Source organism: Dermacentor albipictus, chromosome 5 (genome assembly GCF_038994185.2).
Source record: "Dermacentor albipictus isolate Rhodes 1998 colony chromosome 5, USDA_Dalb.pri_finalv2, whole genome shotgun sequence".
Classification (NCBI taxonomy): domain Eukaryota; kingdom Metazoa; phylum Arthropoda; class Arachnida; order Ixodida; family Ixodidae; genus Dermacentor; species Dermacentor albipictus.
Window position 1 is genome coordinate 105871884 of NC_091825.1, and position 19012 is coordinate 105890895.

The 19012-nt window shown below is 47.8% G+C and overlaps 1 protein-coding gene across 5 annotated transcripts in view; it reads left to right on the forward strand.

The window, feature by feature from the left end:
• LOC139059996 (protein SSUH2 homolog) overlaps positions 1–19012 on the forward strand; it is a 65379-nt gene that overhangs the window by 19649 nt on the left and 26718 nt on the right. The window contains exon 1 of one of the 5 annotated variants that reach the window (XM_070538672.1): positions 13463–15031. The exons of the other annotated variants lie outside the window; for them this stretch is intronic. Within the exon in view, the coding sequence (XP_070394773.1) occupies positions 14917–15031 (115 nt within the window). The 5' untranslated portion in view covers positions 13463–14916. Of the gene's footprint in view, positions 1–13462; positions 15032–19012 lie in introns of those variants that run through there. 5 annotated transcript variants of the gene reach the window in all.

The following is a 19012-nucleotide window of genomic DNA, read 5'->3' on the forward strand; positions in this document are numbered from 1 at the left end:
GCTATTTTCGTCAAATTAAAAGAACACTTATATAAAAAAAGTGCATTGGGTGTGCACGTTAAAGAACTCCAAGTGGTCAAAATTAATCCGGAGCCACTCTACGGCCTGCCTCGTAATCAGCTTGTGGTTTTAGGTCGTAACGTGGCATAATTTCATTTTTTTTAAAACTTGTGCTGGTTGTTCTTCGTCTTATTAAAAAAAAAAAAACGGTGATGCACTCACAGTCGTGCCCCAAATGTGGTCATGACTCATGCTCCTTTGACCACATGCTCTGGCTGTGCCCAGCCCTTAACGCCTCTCCACCCATCACGAAAGAACAATGGCAGGACTCTCTGAAGAGCAGCAATCTCAACATTCAACTCCAGGCTGTCCAGAGGGCCCACGACATTGCCGCGGGACTTGATCTCCCGGTTCCATCGTGGGCGGAGCCACCGACTTGATCTTCGGGAGCCTTCGGTTTGGCTCCCCGAGGTCTCAGTCCCTCAGGACTCAAATAAAGTTCTTGTCATGTCATGTCATGTCGGTGATGTTTCTATCCTTTGCTTTATTATAGCATTGTGTGCATGCGTGTTGGAATTTTCTATTTATATATCCTGACAGGTGAGCCGTGCTAGCTCGATCAGAAGTATATCAGACTCGTTAATCTCAGGGTCGTGAGTTCGGGCCCCACGTTGAGCGCCAGTTGTAGGTAGCTGGGTTCTCTCGGATTCACTTGTGGCTCTCAAGAAGACGATCTTTCTTTCTTTCTTTCTTTCTTTCTTTCTTTCTTTCTTTCTTTCTTTCTTTCTTTCTTTCTTTCTTTCTTTCTTTCTTTCTTTCTTTCTTTCTTTCTTTCTCTCTTTCTTTCTTTCTTTCCAGGAGCGATATCTGCTTTATAAGGGATTGCGTTCGCGTACATCTGAAGCCCGTGGGCCGCTAAGTTTAGTCACCGCTAATTGCCTCGATGACGTACACAGTAGCAAAGTAATTACGTAAGTCAGGCAGCGTCGCGCGCGCAGGGCCGAACGTGATTGACGCATAACGCGTCGCCTGTAGGCGAATCATTAGGCCGCTGATGCACTAGGACGTTCACGAAATAGGTTCACTGCTGTGGTTTTTCACATCGCTTCGAAGCTCTCGCGAGACTGTCAGCAACATCGAATTTCTGCTCTTATTTTCCCAGATTTACAAACGGTTCTGATGTCGTCCTCGCGCACTTTTGCCGGTATATATTCTGATCCGGCCATAACATTGGGCAGAATGATTGCGCACGCGCGCACACGATGTTTATTGGCATTCGATCTCTCCGAAACTAGGCGAAGACAAAGACTCACCTAGCCTGCTTGAGCTAACCAGGCTTTACTATATATATATATATATATATATATATATATATATATATATATATATATATATATATATATATATATATATATATATATATATATATACACACACACTCCGCGACTTCCGGTTTACGGCAGCGCCATGTTGGGCAACCTATAGGCCTATGCGCGCGCCTGTTGATAAGGTACCCCAAAATGGAGGAACGTAGCGAAAGCAGACGACAGCAGCGGATGTGACGTCAGGTGCATACTATGTATTGTACTGTTACCTGTGCCTGTAACGACCCCAGCTCTATCGATCTCTTTCGTGCCTTCTTTATTTTTTTCCAGCGATACATTACACGTGTCTTGCTTATCTCGACTGCCGGTCAAGTCCTTAATTGTTTCCATCCGCTTTGAATGCCAGCGCTTCTGGAAGGCAGACGTCCCCTACGGTTCCTGCTAGGTGAATGACTCGGCATTCCATTATGGTGTGCGCTGAGTCGTTTTCGGACTTTTGCTGCAGCAGACACATGCATTATCATCTTGCGAATGTTTGCTTCGGTATGCTTTGGTCTTCGCACAGCGAGCTCGGGCCTCAGATAGCAAGTCACTGCCACTTGCGTTATCGTACTAGTTTTCGCACCTGATTTCTTTCTTGCCGCATTTGTAAATCTTCGTCGACTCTTTTTGTTTCCGTCTTTTGCATCCAAATTACCGTCTCTGTTTTTTCACTTTATTTTTTATGATTCTGAGTTGTCTATTTGCACTTTCAATGTACCCTTTACTTGGTTGTCAACGTTCTTGACCTATCCCTTCATTCCGTATCTGCGCTTTATGCACTGCACTTTATGCTTTATGCACAGATATTTATGCACTTTAGCCGGGCATCTTTTTCTTTTTTGTCCGTGTTCCCGAGTCTTTTTTCAAAACTAATTTTGCTCTGTGGTTACCTGATTTCAAAGTGTATATAGTCTCAACCCACGTTAGGCTGCACTGCCTCACTTGTTTTATCGTGGGCTCTCAATACCACGGACCAACCCCGACATGATCCCCGATTTTTAAGCTCAGAATGGCAACATTAGACATGTTAGACACGTTAGACATGTTTCCTGTAACATAAATGTTCTTGTCGAATAAAAATATAGATAAAGGCTGCATGTTAACGATTATGTCACTGCAGAAGTATTACACCAGCATGTAAATAGAATGTTTTTTTTTTGCTCTGCAGTAATAGTTCTGTGTCCTGATGATGATAACTATGATGATGATGATTTATTGGCATCTCCTCAGAAACGGGGCGGTGACAAATAGTCACCTTGCCTGCTTGAACTAATCAGGTAGGCTGCACATGCTTTTCTTTCTAGCACTTTTGTATACATCCCCATAATCTTCTTTCTCTTCCTCATATCTTCTCTATCTACCTTGTACCGCTACCTATGCCTGCAACGGATCCGGTCGTATAAATATCTTCCCTGCTTTTTTTTTCACCAATACTTTAGACATCCCTTAGTTATCTCGACTGCTGACCGGGTGATAATTCCGTCAACTTTAATTTCAAAAGCTTCTGGAAGGTGCACGTTACCTACGGGTCTAACTAGGTAAATCTCTTCGCATTCCATTAGAATGGGCTGAGTAGTTCCCAGATTTTCGTTGCAGCATACGCATGCTTCATCTAGTTGCGAATATTTACTTCGGCATGTTATTGTGCTTAGGCAACCAGCTCGAGCCTCAATAGCAACGCACTGCCCTTTGTGTTATCGTACAGATCTTTTTCCCTTCTAATTTCTTCTCATTCTTGCAAATCTGCATGGTCTTGTTCTGTTTCCATTCTCCGCATTGAGTTTGCTGTCTCTGCTTCTCTCACTTTCTTTCTGATGACTCATGGTTGTCTCTTTCACTTTCTATTACCCTGTACTTCATTGCACACTTTCTTGAGCTCCTCCTCTCAACGCATTTCAGGTACAGATACTCAAATGTGCACTTTAGCCGCCCATTTATTTTGACCCACGTTCCTGAGTCTTTATCGAAAACTAATTTTTCTCTGCGCTTCTCTGACTTCAAAAAAGGCCCAACTCATGTCACCCTGCTCTACCTCATTTGTGGTTTTGCCGAGGGCTCCCAAAGCTAACCGGACTGGCGATCCTCTCTAGTTAAACTACCCATCACCAGGTGGCACCACCGGCCCGGCCAGCTAAAATTTTCTGTCTCGGTCTCAATTTCGTGTATGGTGCACGTCGGTGCTGCCGGTGCTGTTCATAAAAGAACCCAAACCTGGACAAGCTGGTATACATTCTTGAAAACAAAGCGCCAACAGGAAAGTGAAGCAGACGAGCTTGTACCGGCGGTGCGCGCAACTGTCACTTATTTGAAGAAAAAGAAAGACTATACATATGTCGTCTTACAGCGCCGGTCTTTGTCTGCTTTCACTTCGTCCCTTGCTTGTTGGCGCTTTGTCTTCAAAAGTGATGTTTGAATAGCCGTTTTATGAACGACCTACGCTGCCCAAAGGCACAACTCCTCCGTTCGCTAGAGTTGTTGAGTAACCTAGGTCAGTGCTGATTTATTAGACATAAACACGAGCAGCGATGTAAACGTTGCACATCTGCAAAGCTTGAACAATTGTAAATAGAATCTGCCCTTGAACAGAATGGCAGATTCGCCGGCTTCCACTTCCGTTACGTCCTCCGCCTTTTTTTGCTATACTGCGTCCTCGCTGTTGTTTACGTAGTGTAACGCACGTTTGTATTTGTGGTAAAAGCGCACACAAAGGAACCCGAATTTGCGCGTACAATTTACATCGGCACAATAGGCATTGTGTGCGCTGCTCTGTCAAGTCTTTCCGGTTAACATTTTTTCAAGCTGGTTATTTGCATGCGGGCTGCCTGCGGGCTTCCTGTTTATTTACGATCGTCTGTTATGTAAATAACTGTAATCACCATTCTAAACTGCGCTGAGGTTCAAGGGTACCTTTTGTCGGAGGTATTATTGCCTCGAGGTTGCCTTACTTTTACAAACTTCAGAAAGGTCACCAGCTGTGCCATTTTAAAGCGAACAGTTTCTTTGTGGAGGCGGATGAGTTTTGATGCTGCGGCGATTAGACTGTGAATAGGAGAAGAGCATGTTTAGAGGAGGCTAAGATAGGGATGAGGAAGAGATAAGGAGGGTATGTGTAGAAATGAATGAATGCCGGCGCCGCAAGAGAAGAGATGTAATTTTAAAACTTCATGCGTATCTTCTTTAGAGCTCCTCAGGCGTTGTAAGCTTTTGATTACATTTTTCGTTCTCCTGTGTAATATGTTCGCATGCGTGAAATGCCGGAAAAAAAAAAAGTTTTACAACAATTTCGATCGGGCGTTTTTTTTTCTGTAAAGCGTGCTTCACGCACAGCTTGTGTGTATTGCTGAGAAGACGTCCGCAAACTATGCAGGGTGCTAAAGTTTTTACAGGCTGCCAGGCATCGGTGCTGTCTACGCGACCCCAAAACGCTTTACGGCGAGCTAAGCGGGGTAATCCGGAATTACTTTGTGTATTTTTTTGTTGTTGATGACATTGGTGAGTTCTGGGTGCTGTTGCTATGTTTAGCAATCCACTGGGAAAGAAAGCTCAGCGGATATGTGCGGGAACAAGAAAATTAGGCCAAAAGTCACATCTCCGAACAGTGTTTTCCATCTTTTGTGAGCACTTTCTCCTGTTAAAGCGCTGTACTTAAATATGCTTTTGTCAATGCAGATCAACTTTGCTTCCGATCATAATTTACTGTAAGCATTCCTGATTCGTCTTCCAAAAAGGAGCATGGCTGTTATGAGTGCGAACCTTTCTCCGGGGCTGGCCGATGAAACATTTTTATAGATAATACGGTGTTGTTTTTACTTTACGCAGTACTAATGAACGACTTCCCGTCCTAAAATGTAAGAATAACATGGCACTATTTTTAACGAATGTATTAAACCTGGTCTCGGTATGCGAAGTTTTGTATAACATTTCGAGTAATAACCTTGAATAACGTAATTGAAATACTTTTCATTCTTCTAATTATCTTCAATTCGGTTTATCTGATGATCAGTCTATCTAACTATCTTCAATTCAGTTTATCTAATTATGTTACCTAATCACCTTACGTAGCTTAGTTTGGCTGAATTCGCGCTGAGCTTGAGCGCGAAGCGCTGACTTTGCTGACATAGCTGTCACACTTGCTTTACTATCAGCTCGCTCGGGCCATCACTGTATCATGGTCACCTTGCACGAGGGAACGGACTTGTAAACGAAGGAAGTGCTGCAGCAGTTAGAACTGCCGCAGGAGTGAATCTTGATTTTTGCTTCATTTTCAAGTCTTCGCAACATCAGGCGCAACATCACATAAAAACTGACGCACTTTCAACGTACGTTACGAATAAAGTCAAGTTCGTCGCTTACTGACGAGCTTCGCAGTTTAATTTAGAAATAAAGAAGGGGGGGGGGGAGAGTTGAAAAGCGATTTAACCTCTAGTTGACGTCGATTAAAGACAATCTCTTCCTGAGCAAGTTGTGTGTGAAGTGGGGTTTATAAACAATATAAATTATTTTGGAATAGAGAAATACCTTCCGGAGTCGAGCTTCCCCATCCTTGGGTGCTTCAGCATCTTTCTTCGACGCATTGCGGTGCCTGGCAGTCTATGCGTGTTTCTTCTTCCGCTCTTCGAAGTCCACTTCGATCAGTCATTTCTTGGGGCGCGGCATGGCAATGTGAAGGTGAGCAAAAAGTGAACGGGCACCAGTGTCATTCCATCCTCCCTCCACCCACCCACCCACCCGCCGACGTACTGAAATTTCGGGATGCAGCGCTTAATTCTCCGCGTGCTGAAGGCGTAGTCACTGCGCACGACACTTTATCACGTGACCTTTCGCGTGAGGGTACTAGGAGGAGTGTCGCACGCCAGATTGCACAACCTTCGGGATCGGCCCACATATTTAGGCTGCACTATCGGCACGCGAAAGAGGGTAGAAACACACATACCCTATATGGAAAAGATGGGGTAATTCGCCAAGAGAGAGTGTCCTTAAAAAAGAAAAGAAAGCGAAAAAAGAAGGGAAAGAAAAAGCGAGAGAAAAGCTTGTCATGAAATATTCGCCAGTTGCGGCTCATAACCATTACACTCTTGTATTGAGAGGTTGCTATTTTCTTTTTTTTTTGTTACTGCCGATAATCGCAAGTATGTATATACGTCAGCATGCACAGCAAGCCATAACCATACAGCTAACCTTAAAAAAAAAAAAAAAAAAAAAAAAAACAAGGGGGTTGGGGGGCTTGTGGCGGCGAAATTCGGTGTAAAAACGTTTGGCCCGATTCTCGAGGCTTGCCCAAATGGAAACATGCAAACGTACGACCGCGCAGACGCATCCCTTTTGTTCTCGGGTGTTGTCTTTTGGTCGGAGCTAAAAGCAGAGTTTCTTTCCGTTGCTTCGACAGCTACCGGCGTTCTCCCACGATTTAACGGTCTCGGCTGGCGTCCGCCCCCGTGGCCCATTGAGCAACAAAGCGAGCGCGAGAAAACGGCTGCCAAAACAAACGCACCGACAACGGGCCAACTGCAGTTTTTTTAAGGCTCCTGCTGGTTTGCATTCGTTTCGCTTTGTTCTGAACTTGTTTTCTTTCCTTTTTTCTTTCGCGCGCGCGACGTTGAAGATAAATAGGAACGTTTTAACTGCGGTGTCACGTGGAGTCTGAGTCATTCGCGACAGGCCTTTTGAAACGCGTGTTATACCCGTCTTCCTGAACTGAAGCGTTTCCATGCAACGATTTCTTTCTTTCGAGGACGATAAGTGGGGATGTGACGCAAGCCACGAAGAAGTATATCTCGTGGCCTGTATAATTCGGTCGCGTTGGAGGTGCTTGGATTGATTTTCGCCGTCTGGTATTTTTTAGCGTGTGCCACAAACTTGTTCGGACTGCCTTTACTCCTTTTTAGGGATCTTGGAAACACTTCTTGCCGTAGCAGTTATTTCTTTTCTAAACATTTCCCCTGAACAAAGCACGTAAATACGAGGAAACTTTAATGTTACGCTGAACTACACGTGAAGTGTAGAAATTCTGAAATATACCTAAAGCATAGAAAAAAAAAGTACTGCTATAATTTTAAATGCAACGAGCCTTACTGAAATCGGCTCCTTCAGTAACCTTTGTTGAATTTGCTGTACTACTCAAACTCTAGCATTCTGCTATGTGCTAACTGCGAAGTCCGTGAACTTGGTCAACTACTCTAATCGGTACTGGGTCGTGCTTCCTCAAGGGTGGTAGTCCTCCTCCTCCTCCTCCTCCTCCTCCTCCTCCTCCTCCTCCTCCTCCTCCTCCTACTTAGCATCATCATCATCATCATCATCATCATCAGAAGTAGCAGCAGTAGCATCCTCATCACAATCAATTAGCCAATCAATCCTTTATTGAATCTTGTTGAATTCTTACTGGCTTTGGCTGTATCTTGCGTTCTCCCTATGCAACCGTGCACATTGGGAGGAGCGACATAATCTTATACGTGAACGTTAGTGACCACTTAAAAGGGTGTCATAAATTTGCAAGAAGTGTGTGGATTATTTAGATGCTTCCCGATAGCTGCCGAGGAATAACATTACTAGTAGGCGGGTCTGCTCGACTTACATAGAATCAGAGCCAACGGGTGGCCTTGTAAAACAAGGACTTCATGTAACTAGGTTGCATGCCCACGAGAAACATACACTGGTGGTGTAGTCACCAAAGTGAAGGCGCCGATGAGTAAAGAGCGAGGAAGGTTTAGGCTGTGTTTAGTACTGCGCAAGCATTTGAAGGCACGAGACAACCTATCATTAAAGGGCTCTCTCTCTCTCTCTCTCTCTCACGAGACAACGTCTCAGGCTACTATTGTCTTTGCCGTGCCCACATGTCATCGTAAGTCCGGCAAGAAAAGCGGAATCTTTAAAAAGAAAATTATGCATATCCTACGCACTGTGGAAATCGATGTAAGCGAAGCTTTCTGTGATTTTTGCTTTGATTGACTGTAATTAACGGTGATGTTGACGGCGAACGTTTAATTCATTCGACGTTTAGTCTAATACGAGAGTGGTGAGTTGGTATTAAACGTTACGTTGCGTGCACTACTGCAGTTCGTCTGCGCAGACAGCAGAAGCAGTGGAAAAGTCGAAGGAAGAGGCAAAAAAAAAAAAAGGCTTCGCTTTAAGAAGTCTGTATCAGCACGGCGTTGGTTTGCTTCCGGTTTCGAAAATACGCCTGCGCGCGGTGCATAAGTTACCAACAAGCACGACCAGCCCAACAACAGCTCACGTTCGCCGACAGGTATACACGGCTCTTCAGTAATAGTAACGTTTACGTTATACACTTAAAGCGCGTTCCGCAAAACAAACGCTGCGTTGACTAACGCCCGAACCGCCGGTATAGTCAACGAACCGCTCCGCATACGGTGCGCGTTCGCCTTCCTGGAGAAAGCCCTCGTGCAACGAAGCATGCGTGTTCTATAACGTGCGTATAGTAACCAGCCGCTCAAACCGGCGTCGGAGGACGCGGTACAAGCCGTGCTCCAGTTGTAAACCGCGGCCCGAGTGGCTCGGCCGGCTGCCGGAAACGGTATACGCCAAGACGGACTGCGCGGCGGGCCGGCAGTGCAACCCTTTCCTCCCGGTGCTGCGGCGCATGGCGCAGCTACCGTAAACTACGCGCGCGTGAGAGAGAGGGGGCCTTGCGACGATTAGTCACGGCGCACACTCGCGCGAGCATGCACGCGGCGGCCGTTCCCCTCGATTTGGATGTACCTCGAGCGCGCGGACCCGGGCCCGCCCGGTTGTCAAAATAAACGGTGGCGCGCCCAGGCTTAAAAACCCCGCGGCCGAAGCCTACGGCACTGTGGTCCCCCCTCTCTCTCCCCCTCCCTCCTTCCCTCCCTCCCTCTCTCGCTCTCCCTCCCCTCTCTCTCTCTCTCTCTCTCTCCATTACCGTCTTCTATACGCAGCCGCAGGGAATCTCTGCGCGATGAGCCGGTATGCGGTTATAGGTGGCTTTTCCTGATTGGCTGAAAGCGGGGAGTCGTTCAGACGAGGAGGAAAGAAGCGAAGGCAGATGGGGATTGGTGGCGAAGAGGAAACTCCGATTTTTCGTTTAATTAGCGGAACAGAAAATGGGGAGGCAGGGAGGCGTAGCGATGACTAATGACTTCGCCGTTAAGTGCGTGGAGGTTCCGGGCGCCGTTCTGGGGTCGTTTTGAAGGCCGGCCGTAAATGAATCACTCTACTTTTTGGCAGGAACCACGAAGGAAAAAAAGAAAAGGCGTTTCAAGGATGAGTTAGATAAAGCTTGTTTTTCTATACGTATGTATTAACTTGATGGTCGCATTTCGGTGCGCGTCGCAGCGGCTGACATTTACGAAAGCGCAAGGCATGGAGGCGGCAGTGCGGTCGCAGTTACGCGTCTTCCTCATATATAAGCACGCGTTCACGCGCGCACACACGCAGCCATTTCTCTTTCTCTCTCTCTCTCTCTGACATATCTTGCACGCTATGTGATATGCGCCGTCGAACTCGCCGTAAAAATGAACTGTTGGTCTATTTACATTTTTGACGAAACTATCTTTTATGCTTTAATTGACGTACAAAAGTAAGAATGTTTGCGAACTCACCATCTACAATTCGCAAATTGCGATATGTGCCTTAAAGTAATTAATTAGGAATTACTTAGTTACTTTCGCTGATTAGTTGAATATGTGTTCCGATTTCTCGTGCTAGTACTATCCGCCTCCTCAAGTAATACAGCTCAACGACACGAATTATGCTATGTGCCACAGGCGATTTTTAAAAATTCAGTAAGATTAAAAAATGATCATCATCCTGTATAGTAGATTCAGCAAAAGTGCTTTCGTGATTCCGGCGAGTTTCCGGCGCTTGTGTAGTTGATTCCAAGAAGACAGGCCGGATTATTCTGCACCGGAAGTGTCTCTGGCATGGGGCCCTGACCACTCGCGCTGGGAGAAAGTGAATTGTTGGCTAAATCTCGAGTTCTTTCTTTCTTTTTCTTTTTTGACGCAAGGACTGGTTCACACCACAATGACTGGTGTGAACCAGTCACACCAGTCGTTGTGGTGTGAACCTCTCCTCTTGTCCTTTGTGTTTTTTGACTGGTTTTTCCTTCAAGTATGTACAAACTGGCCCGGATTGCAACCCTTCTGCATAGTATTACTACACAGCCTACTGCGTCGTTTTGAAATTGTAGCTCGGGATGTCAGAAAATGACGGGGAGTTTTCCAGCGGAGAGGAAGCACTCGGTTTCTCGTCTTTCACCTCGCCGCGGTTTCAAAAATGAACGCACAAAGCAGGCTTCCAGGTAAACGGAACTCCTGCAACGTGAGCGACGATTGAATTCTGTTTGCTGTCGGCGCGCACTCGGTAAGGAGTGAAGGAAGCGAAGTTATTTAGAGAGAGAGAGAGAGAGAGAGAGAGAGAGAGAGAGAGAGAGAGAGAGAGAGAGAGGTGTTTGCGCGGTCACTGTTTTCGTGCGGCCAACAACTGCGTAACAGGCGTGTTTTCGACACGAAGCAGGCTACACACGCTCAGATGCGCACACTCATTTGGCTGTCGACGAGATGCTAAACCACAACACCGCGCTTGTCCACAGGAAGGGCGTCAACGTCTGCCAGACCCGCCGTGGTTGCTCAGTGGCTATGGTGTTGGGCTGCTGAGCACGAGGTCGCGGGATCGAATCCCGGCCACGGCGGCCGCATTTCGATGGGGGCGAAATGCGAAAACACCCGTGTGCTTAGATTTAGGTGCACGTTAAAGAACCCCAGGTGGTCAAAATTTCCGGAGTCCTCCACTACGGCGTGCCTCATAATCAAAAAGTGGTTTTGGCACGTAAAACCCCAAATATTATTATTATTATTATTAACGTCTGCCAGCGCCACTGCACTCACTCATAAACATGCAGCCAAATAGTCGCACACGAGCCGGTATAGTACATCTGGACTGATGCACGGACAACGCGACCGAAGGGTTGAAACGTAGAGCGGAGAGAGAATCAACTTTATCCAGAACAGCAAGCGAACGAAGCGAGCGTGGTTAGTTCCTCCTCCCTGCAGTGGGTGGTCCCCTCAGTCTAGGAGTCCAACAGGAGGCCCAAAGGCCGACTTGCCCTTCTCGCTCGGTTGACCAGTTCCAGCCGGTCCTCCGAGTCGGTGATGGGCAAGGTTGCCTGCTATTGCCGTGTTGTAGAATGTGTTATAGCTGTGAGCTCTGGTGTGCTTGCGTGTGCCCATGCGACGTGGTAAAGCGTTGCTCAGTCAGCGCAGTGTGGGCATCTATACTGTAGCGCAGGGTGTAAAACATGGTAAAGACTCAAGTGTGGATACGTGTTTGTAGTTACCGCCATACTACGGCTTCCTCTCGCTTGAGAGCGTTGTGCGGCGGGGGTAGCGACAGGCGGTAGTGTTGTAATGTGTGTGTGTGTGTGTGTAGGATAACGGTACATGCCGACCATGGAAGACTTACTGAGTCTTCCCACAGGTACGCTAGATTTTCAGAAGGAAGGGATTTCGCCTCCTATTAGTGTTTCTGAGAGAGGCTGATCTGCCCATCGAGCGGTGACTTTTAGCAGTACTTTCTAATAACAGCCAGCAATCACTTGATGCAGTAAGAGTGGCATTGATGCATTGCAAACATTCCACCTTTGCTCCGTTTGGTCGCCTTCTTCATTATCGCTTAATAGCGTTTACGCCACATGTAACTCTCTGGAATGTTTACCCCCACACAGCAATTCTCGGCATGCCTTTGCAAGCTAGATCTGCCTCCTCCTTTTCACCAGGAAGAAGGACGAAGGCCAGATGCAAGAAGCCTTGCTGCTTTCTATATAGCTGCATCAGCGGACACATGATGTAAAAATATGGCAGCTGAACGTCGTCCCGAGATAGCGGCGGCATGTGGTGGGCGAAGGGGACCTGGGAAACGGGTATGCAGGAGGCTATTGCCGCCGCGTCCCCGCAGACATGCACCTAGTGTTGGCAAGCGCGGCAAGGCCTGTCTTAAGCGAGGAACGACGGCCGTCATCGCTCACCGCCGTTTCCCGAGGCAGTAGCGAAGAAGAAAGAAGGAAAGATACCCTAAGGAAGGCGCTGCCATCAATATTGTATGTCCCCGCACATCTGCCTCCTGTCCTCCGAACCTGGCGATACGGCTATATTTTTGTTCCCTTACAAAACGCTTTGAATGAGCTAAGGTGCTGGCGTATATTCCTCGGCGTCTGCACGTCCGTAGTCTGCGACTCTTGTGCCTACACCTACGCACGTAGCTGACCCGCAGATCACCAGGAATTAAGTACATAACAACGTTGGGGAAGCAAAATTTACGAATACACTTCCGCAAAAGAAACACTTATGAAGAATCGAGTATAGGGACACACAAGCAAAAAGATGAGAAAGACAGAATAAGAAGGAGGGAAGAGACTAGGGGTTCCTCCTAAAAATAAGCTCGAGCCCTCGAGGCCGGCGTGCGGTGAGGTCTCCGGGAGTCGTCGGTTGGCCCGGTTTCCGAGAGAATCCGACTCCCTCCCCCGCGGGCCCTAAAAATGTATTTTTCTTTGCCTCACTCACTTACTGCCGCGGGCCCATTGGCCTTTACATTTTGTTCTTTATCTTCGCGTTCAGCGTAACCGCGAAACGCGCTCTCGTTCATCGCCGTCTCCTTTCCCTCCCCCTCTTCCTCCTCCTCCTCCTCCACGTCTCCCTCGCACTGCCGTCGGCGAGCGAGCGAGCGATTCCCAGCTGCCACAGAGCACCACATATTTCTTCTTCGCATCCGCCGCCACACACGGCGTTCAAGAGCCCGACGACGAGGGTGCCTCCAGTGCGCCACTCGCTGGAAAGCCGAGTCGTCGAGCGGTTGACGCCGAGTCCGCGAGTCACAGGAGACGACGTTGGGACTGGTCGCTGAAGCGGTGTGTCGACGTGATTGAAACGGTGATTCCTTCTCATGGCACCGCCACCTCGAAGACGCGCGTAAGAGGAAGGAGTCTTCGTGACCTTGTCTTAGTTTTAGCGTTCGGTCACCAACTCTCTGAGAGGTTGCATGGTGACTGCAGAGGCTATCCGGTACCTTAGAAGCTGACAAGGCAAACGGTCCGAGTGTCCGAGCTCGTCGAGGGAGCGGTACACAGAACTTCGAGGAATAGTGATCGCTCCTTTCTGATGCCACTTCGAAGACGCGAGGAGAGACTGTTGCCCAAGCTTTTACCCTTTGTAAAGCCGGTGAAAGGACGTGCCGGTTCAGTGTCGTAGACCTACTTGTGTTGGTCGTCACGTGGAGACTGGCAAGGAGCGCCTCGCTGCTGGTCATTCGCAACTGTAAAACTGGATGACCTGAGTGTACGTCTTTGGATTGGAATTGTGCAAAAGTACGGGTGCTCGAAGTAACAGTGAGTGCTCGCGCTTCATTATCAGGTGACGATTGCTGTGTCTTATAGAAGTACACGACGCATCACTCGAAACAAGTGTACACTGAGATAGTGCGAGAAGCTTCGAATGACCCGCCGTTGATTCACGTGACATGAGTGAAGTGATGCTAGTGACAAACATTGCTGTCTGCAAGTACTTTGACACCGTCTTCTGTTGGCGAATATCAATGTATCGTTTGGTGTTGCGGAAGTAACACTTCTGTAGCGCATTGTGGAATAGCAGCTCTTGTACAAGAGGACTGCCGCCAGGTCGTGACAGCGCGGTAGCAGAGGCACAAAAAGACAACGCAAGAACTCGTCGGCACACAGTCAGCGAGCTCTTTTGTCTAAGTCGGTGAAATTGACGTCTTCCCCTTCACCCAATCGCTTCTCACGCCGTCGCAAAGGTTGAGACGGATCGTCCAAAGAACCACAGCGCGACGCAGGCAATCAAGAGTAGTTCCTTGTCTCTCGTCGCCAAGGCTAGAGCGACGTCTACGCACCTTGACGATATAAATACCGCCCAGGGAACGGAGCGATAGCGAACGCTCAAACGGGCCAGAGGGTGTGCCGCGCTATCAAGAGGGTCCTTTGTCTTTCGCGGGAGCTGGCAAGCGATGCCGTGATGACAAACGTGCGTCGCACCAGGAACCAGGGCCGAACGATTGAGAATTCTGTGGAGGACTTTCCGAATCTCCTCTCTCTAGGAGCACAGAGATTGTGGATTCATTCCGGTTGAGGCTCTACGTTGCCACATTCAGCAATCAGCTTGTCGTCTTGGCCCGGAGAACCATTGAATTTTTTCTTCCTGGAGCGTCTTCCCACTGTTCCATCTGGAACGAGCGACCTCAGCGCAGGATCTGTGACGTGTCTCTGTTCACAAGTTTTTTTTTTTTCAGTGTAGGCACGTCTCCCTCTACATACCTCGAAAATTTGGAACTCGACCTTCGCCGTTCGTTGAACATTCGTACAGGACGGGAGAGCCGGTGACGATCTTAAAGCAGATTTGACTTTGAGTGGTCGCATACGAGAACTTACTGTGAGCTGTTCGGCGTGCGCCATACGGTCAGAAGTTGTTTCGGTTCGCTGTGTCCTGAGCGAGGAGACAGACAACTGCCCGCAGTCTTTAATCTGCGTAATATATATTGTGGGATACATCGTGCCCATCAATCAACTATGCGGAGTACCAAAACGAGCTGCAAGCGTCCGCCGCCCTGCACGCGGCGTGTGCTCAATCGTGAGCTCAGCGTGGCGTCCTCAACGTCCAGCTACAAACGGGCCAGCTTCAAAGGTGAAGCATTGCCGCATGCTGCTTGTCCCCCGTGTTCTTCGTTATTGCTCGCCCCCACCTTTTTTTTTTCTTTAACTGACGTTCGATTTTATTGCGCGGCATTCGTCGAGAACGTCCGAAATCTCCTTCATCCGGGCTTGTTCATTAGCTGCCGTTTACCTAGCGGCATACTGCGAGGGCCACACGAAGGCATAGTCACGCAGAGAAGGAAGCATAGAATAGGGCGCCTTGTCCCGTGGTCCCTGTTGTTTTGAACCTCACGAGAGCGCTTGTATAAATGTCCGTCTCAGCGTGCACGCGTATATCTGGCACTTTTTTGTGTTCTGTTTTCACTTGATTGCATTGGTGAGATCGGCGTACTGCGTATCTCGGTTGCTTCATGTCGCACGTATAGAATAAGAAGGGGAAAAAAACGAGGAGGAGGAGTAAATGACACATTTTGAAACACCTGCGAAATGGGCCTGGGAGAATGCCAAGCTTCTCTTGAGCTCAGCACTCGATAGTGCTGGCTCGTAGAATTAAAGCGTTTAACGTATAAAAAGTCCCCACCGCACGTCGTCGTATTGCTTCACTTTTTTATTTGACGACACAGTTCGTGGACAAGATGCGCGCGATAAACACACGGGAGGTCGGCGTTTAGAAAACGCGGTGTCTGAGGTGTCCCTTACATACTGTGACGTCATTTGGCAATTTACGTGCAGTTTCTACAGAAACATCTTCAGCGCTTTTCAGTCGCTTGCAGCGGACATGGTTCTCGAAGAACCATTTCAAAGTGCAAATGCTTTCTTTCGGGTGAACATTTGGCTGCACCACTAGGTACTTGGTTCCGTCCCTTCTGTGCCTCTCGTGTGCTTAACGGAAGCTTACCTTCGGTTGCTCCTATATAACTAAATACGTGGGAACGCAAAAATCATATTGCTCGGAATGCTATGCACCGATATTGATCAGGCTTAAATAAAGGAAAAAAGAAACTAATGTCTACCGACTGCATCAAGTAGATTTCGAATTTAGGCCATCATTCTTTAAAGGAAATTTATTGAAAATCGCAAAATTAAAAAAAAAGAAAGTATCAAGTTTACGATTCATCGGCAGAGTCTTCACCATCGTTACCAACTTGCAAATGCGCGTCGAAGCCGTAGTGTCAGCCCTGCTTGTTTTCACGTCGTCGTTGACACTGGCGTATAGTTTATGTCCGCAGAAACACAATTTGCTTTTACCTGTACGAGAGGTCGTTCCGGACTCGTCGCTGAGTCGTATGGCAAAGCGTGGTGAAGGCCACGGAAGTTCGGCGCAACCAAATGGACCGCTCATGTTGATCTTTCTTTCTTTAAAAAGATATTGTTGTTATGGGGTCAGTGGGAAACCAACCAAGCACTTGCACGTTGCTCGTGATATCCGAAGATGTGACTAACCTGTGTTACTCTTAACAGGAATCTACTGAATGCGAGTAGAATTTGCGCAAACATCTTCGTAAACATCACAACAGTTCCACGTTGTCAATACGTGTATAAAGTTGGTCCGCTTCAGATGCTGTAACAGACACAGTTCTCGTAACTCCGGTGTCTGCTTTTGGTGTTAAGTTACGAATTTGCAAACTCCTTTCTTCAGTGACTTTGTTAAAACTTTGTGACTACGAGATTCTGTCTTTCTGCTTCCTGTCGGTAAAATTCGCCTTCTCTCATGTGCAGTAAGCTATAATACAAAGCGGTTCTGTGGTTTTCTGTAGGTTTACAGCACTTCTGCGTTTAACATGCATTAGAATATGGAAATAGGAGATGAATCCGATGTATAAGGGCCTCCCCTTAACTTCACGTGCCTTTGAAGTTGCGCTAGTTGGCTTTTGTTTAGCTGGTCGAGCGCGGACGATGAGACAAGTGATACACAAACACGACAGACGTGCCTGCTTGCCTCCGTCAAAAGATGCATCTGTGCTCTTTCCATATATCCTGTCTCGGTGTACGCTCTCTTCACCACGTGGGGGAACGTGTGTTTAAGTTTGCGTAACACCTTTTTACAAACGAGGTAAAAACGCTTCAGTTTAACGTTCACGTTTGCTTCTGCACATCTCCAGACGTGCCAAGATAAGCGGCGAAACTGCCCGAACCACACCTGGCATCGTAAAAAAAAAAAAAAGAAAGAAGAAAAACGTTTCTTTTAGCAGTTGTCTTAGCACAACGAATGTGTCATTTATAACGGCCGTTTTGTGTAGAAAATGCGTAACTATTACTGCCGGAACTACAGCGACGGTTTACGTTTCCGTATGGGTCACCAAACGTCTTTCTTTTTTCACTGCTTTTTGTAAGCTGTCACGTGGAATGCTTGACAGCGAAGAAAAAAAAAAGATGTTGGAAACTTAAAACAGCAGATGATGAGTGGTCTTTAAAGTAACGCATCTATTCTTGTCCATGGCACCCAACTTTCGGTGGGAGTTAAACGCAGAAAATGCCCAGAGCGTCTCGTGGCGTCTCTAGAGACGTTTAGCCATGCCATGTTTCCGTATCAGTCGTACGGTAATGCGTTGCACCCACTCCGTTTTCAGTCAATCGATTAATTAATCAATCGATCAATCAATCATTCTTTACTAAGAAAACAGCTGTAGTGATACACGGGAGAATCAGCTGAAGAATGCGCATCCGTTTTGAGCGATGGAAAGATTTACCTCGCGGTCACGCCCTATTCCGCACCGTTATGCGACATGGCTGGAACGCTGATCTTGTAGCGCTGAAGGCACAGGTCGACTTCCATTTATTTCACGTTAGTTAATTCGGCTGTTCTGTTTAAATGTAGCAAAGATACGTAAATGTAGCAAGTAAAATTTCTGTCAAGAAACAAGCTACTCGGTTGGTCCCAAAGCGTCAACTGTTGGTAAAATCGTTGCAAGTAAGGTGCCACATGAGCGGGCAGCTGGCTACGCGCGCAGACCAATATGTTAGACGTCGAATGCCACAGCGAACGACACGGGCGCGTTAAAAATTTACCGACTATTACGGCACTCCCTAATGCGATATTGGAGCGCAGCTGTATACGTGTTTTCATTTAGCGATATGTTAGCTGGCGCGGACAATCTGCCTCGTGCAGCACGTTGCGAACGGAGCGAAGTGTGGCGCGACTGCCTCGCTAATCGGGAGATGGCGACATGCACCGCGTGGGCGCGATTCACAGCAGCCGCCGCAGACAGACCTCCTCTCATGCAGCGCTTTGTTTCCATATATGGTATCGGTGGACGCGCTCGCCGCATACCTTATCGATGGCGTCATCGGTGAACAGACGACGGCGCGCCACTCTGGCGCCATCTCGTATAGCGGTCGTCGCCGCAGAGCCCGTCTTGCGCGGCACTACGTTTTCCTTCACACGCTTTCGCCGTACCCTCCTCTTCGGCTCTTTCCGCCCCATGGCTCCGCTGCGCCTTCCTCCTCCGCTTTTCTCCTCGCGCTCTCGCCGTATTTCATCCCGCGCTGCGCTCCGCGCTCGCTGTTTCATCCTTCGCTGTGTTCGACCGCTCGGCTACGCCGAGGACACCGGCACTCAACGCAGGAACGGGCGCCTAAGAGCTGCGCTCTAAAAGGGACAACACGTTGTCGCCACCTGTCTCAGTTTCCATCGTCTTTGTCGTATCGAACGTCTTGTCAAAACACTTGGAATCTCGCTTTCTGTTCGTCCTCTAAAGCTACGTTCGGACTACGGTCGTGACAATACATACGCAGCTACCCTTTGCGGCGGCTCAGCTGTGTCCTTATGCGCTGACAATGAATTCGATATCATGACACATCGGTAGCATCGAGATGGGGGCGAAGAGCCACCACACATAATCAAAATTTATCCAAAGCTGCGTCTGTCATAAAACACGTGTAGCTTTGGACTTGAAGCCAAACTGAGCCATACCAAAATAGATCGCTCTCACGCTCTTACTGACTCAAATAATGAATGACCATACTAATCGAATGGCGCCTGGGGACGCCATTCCGCATGCACGTCACGAGG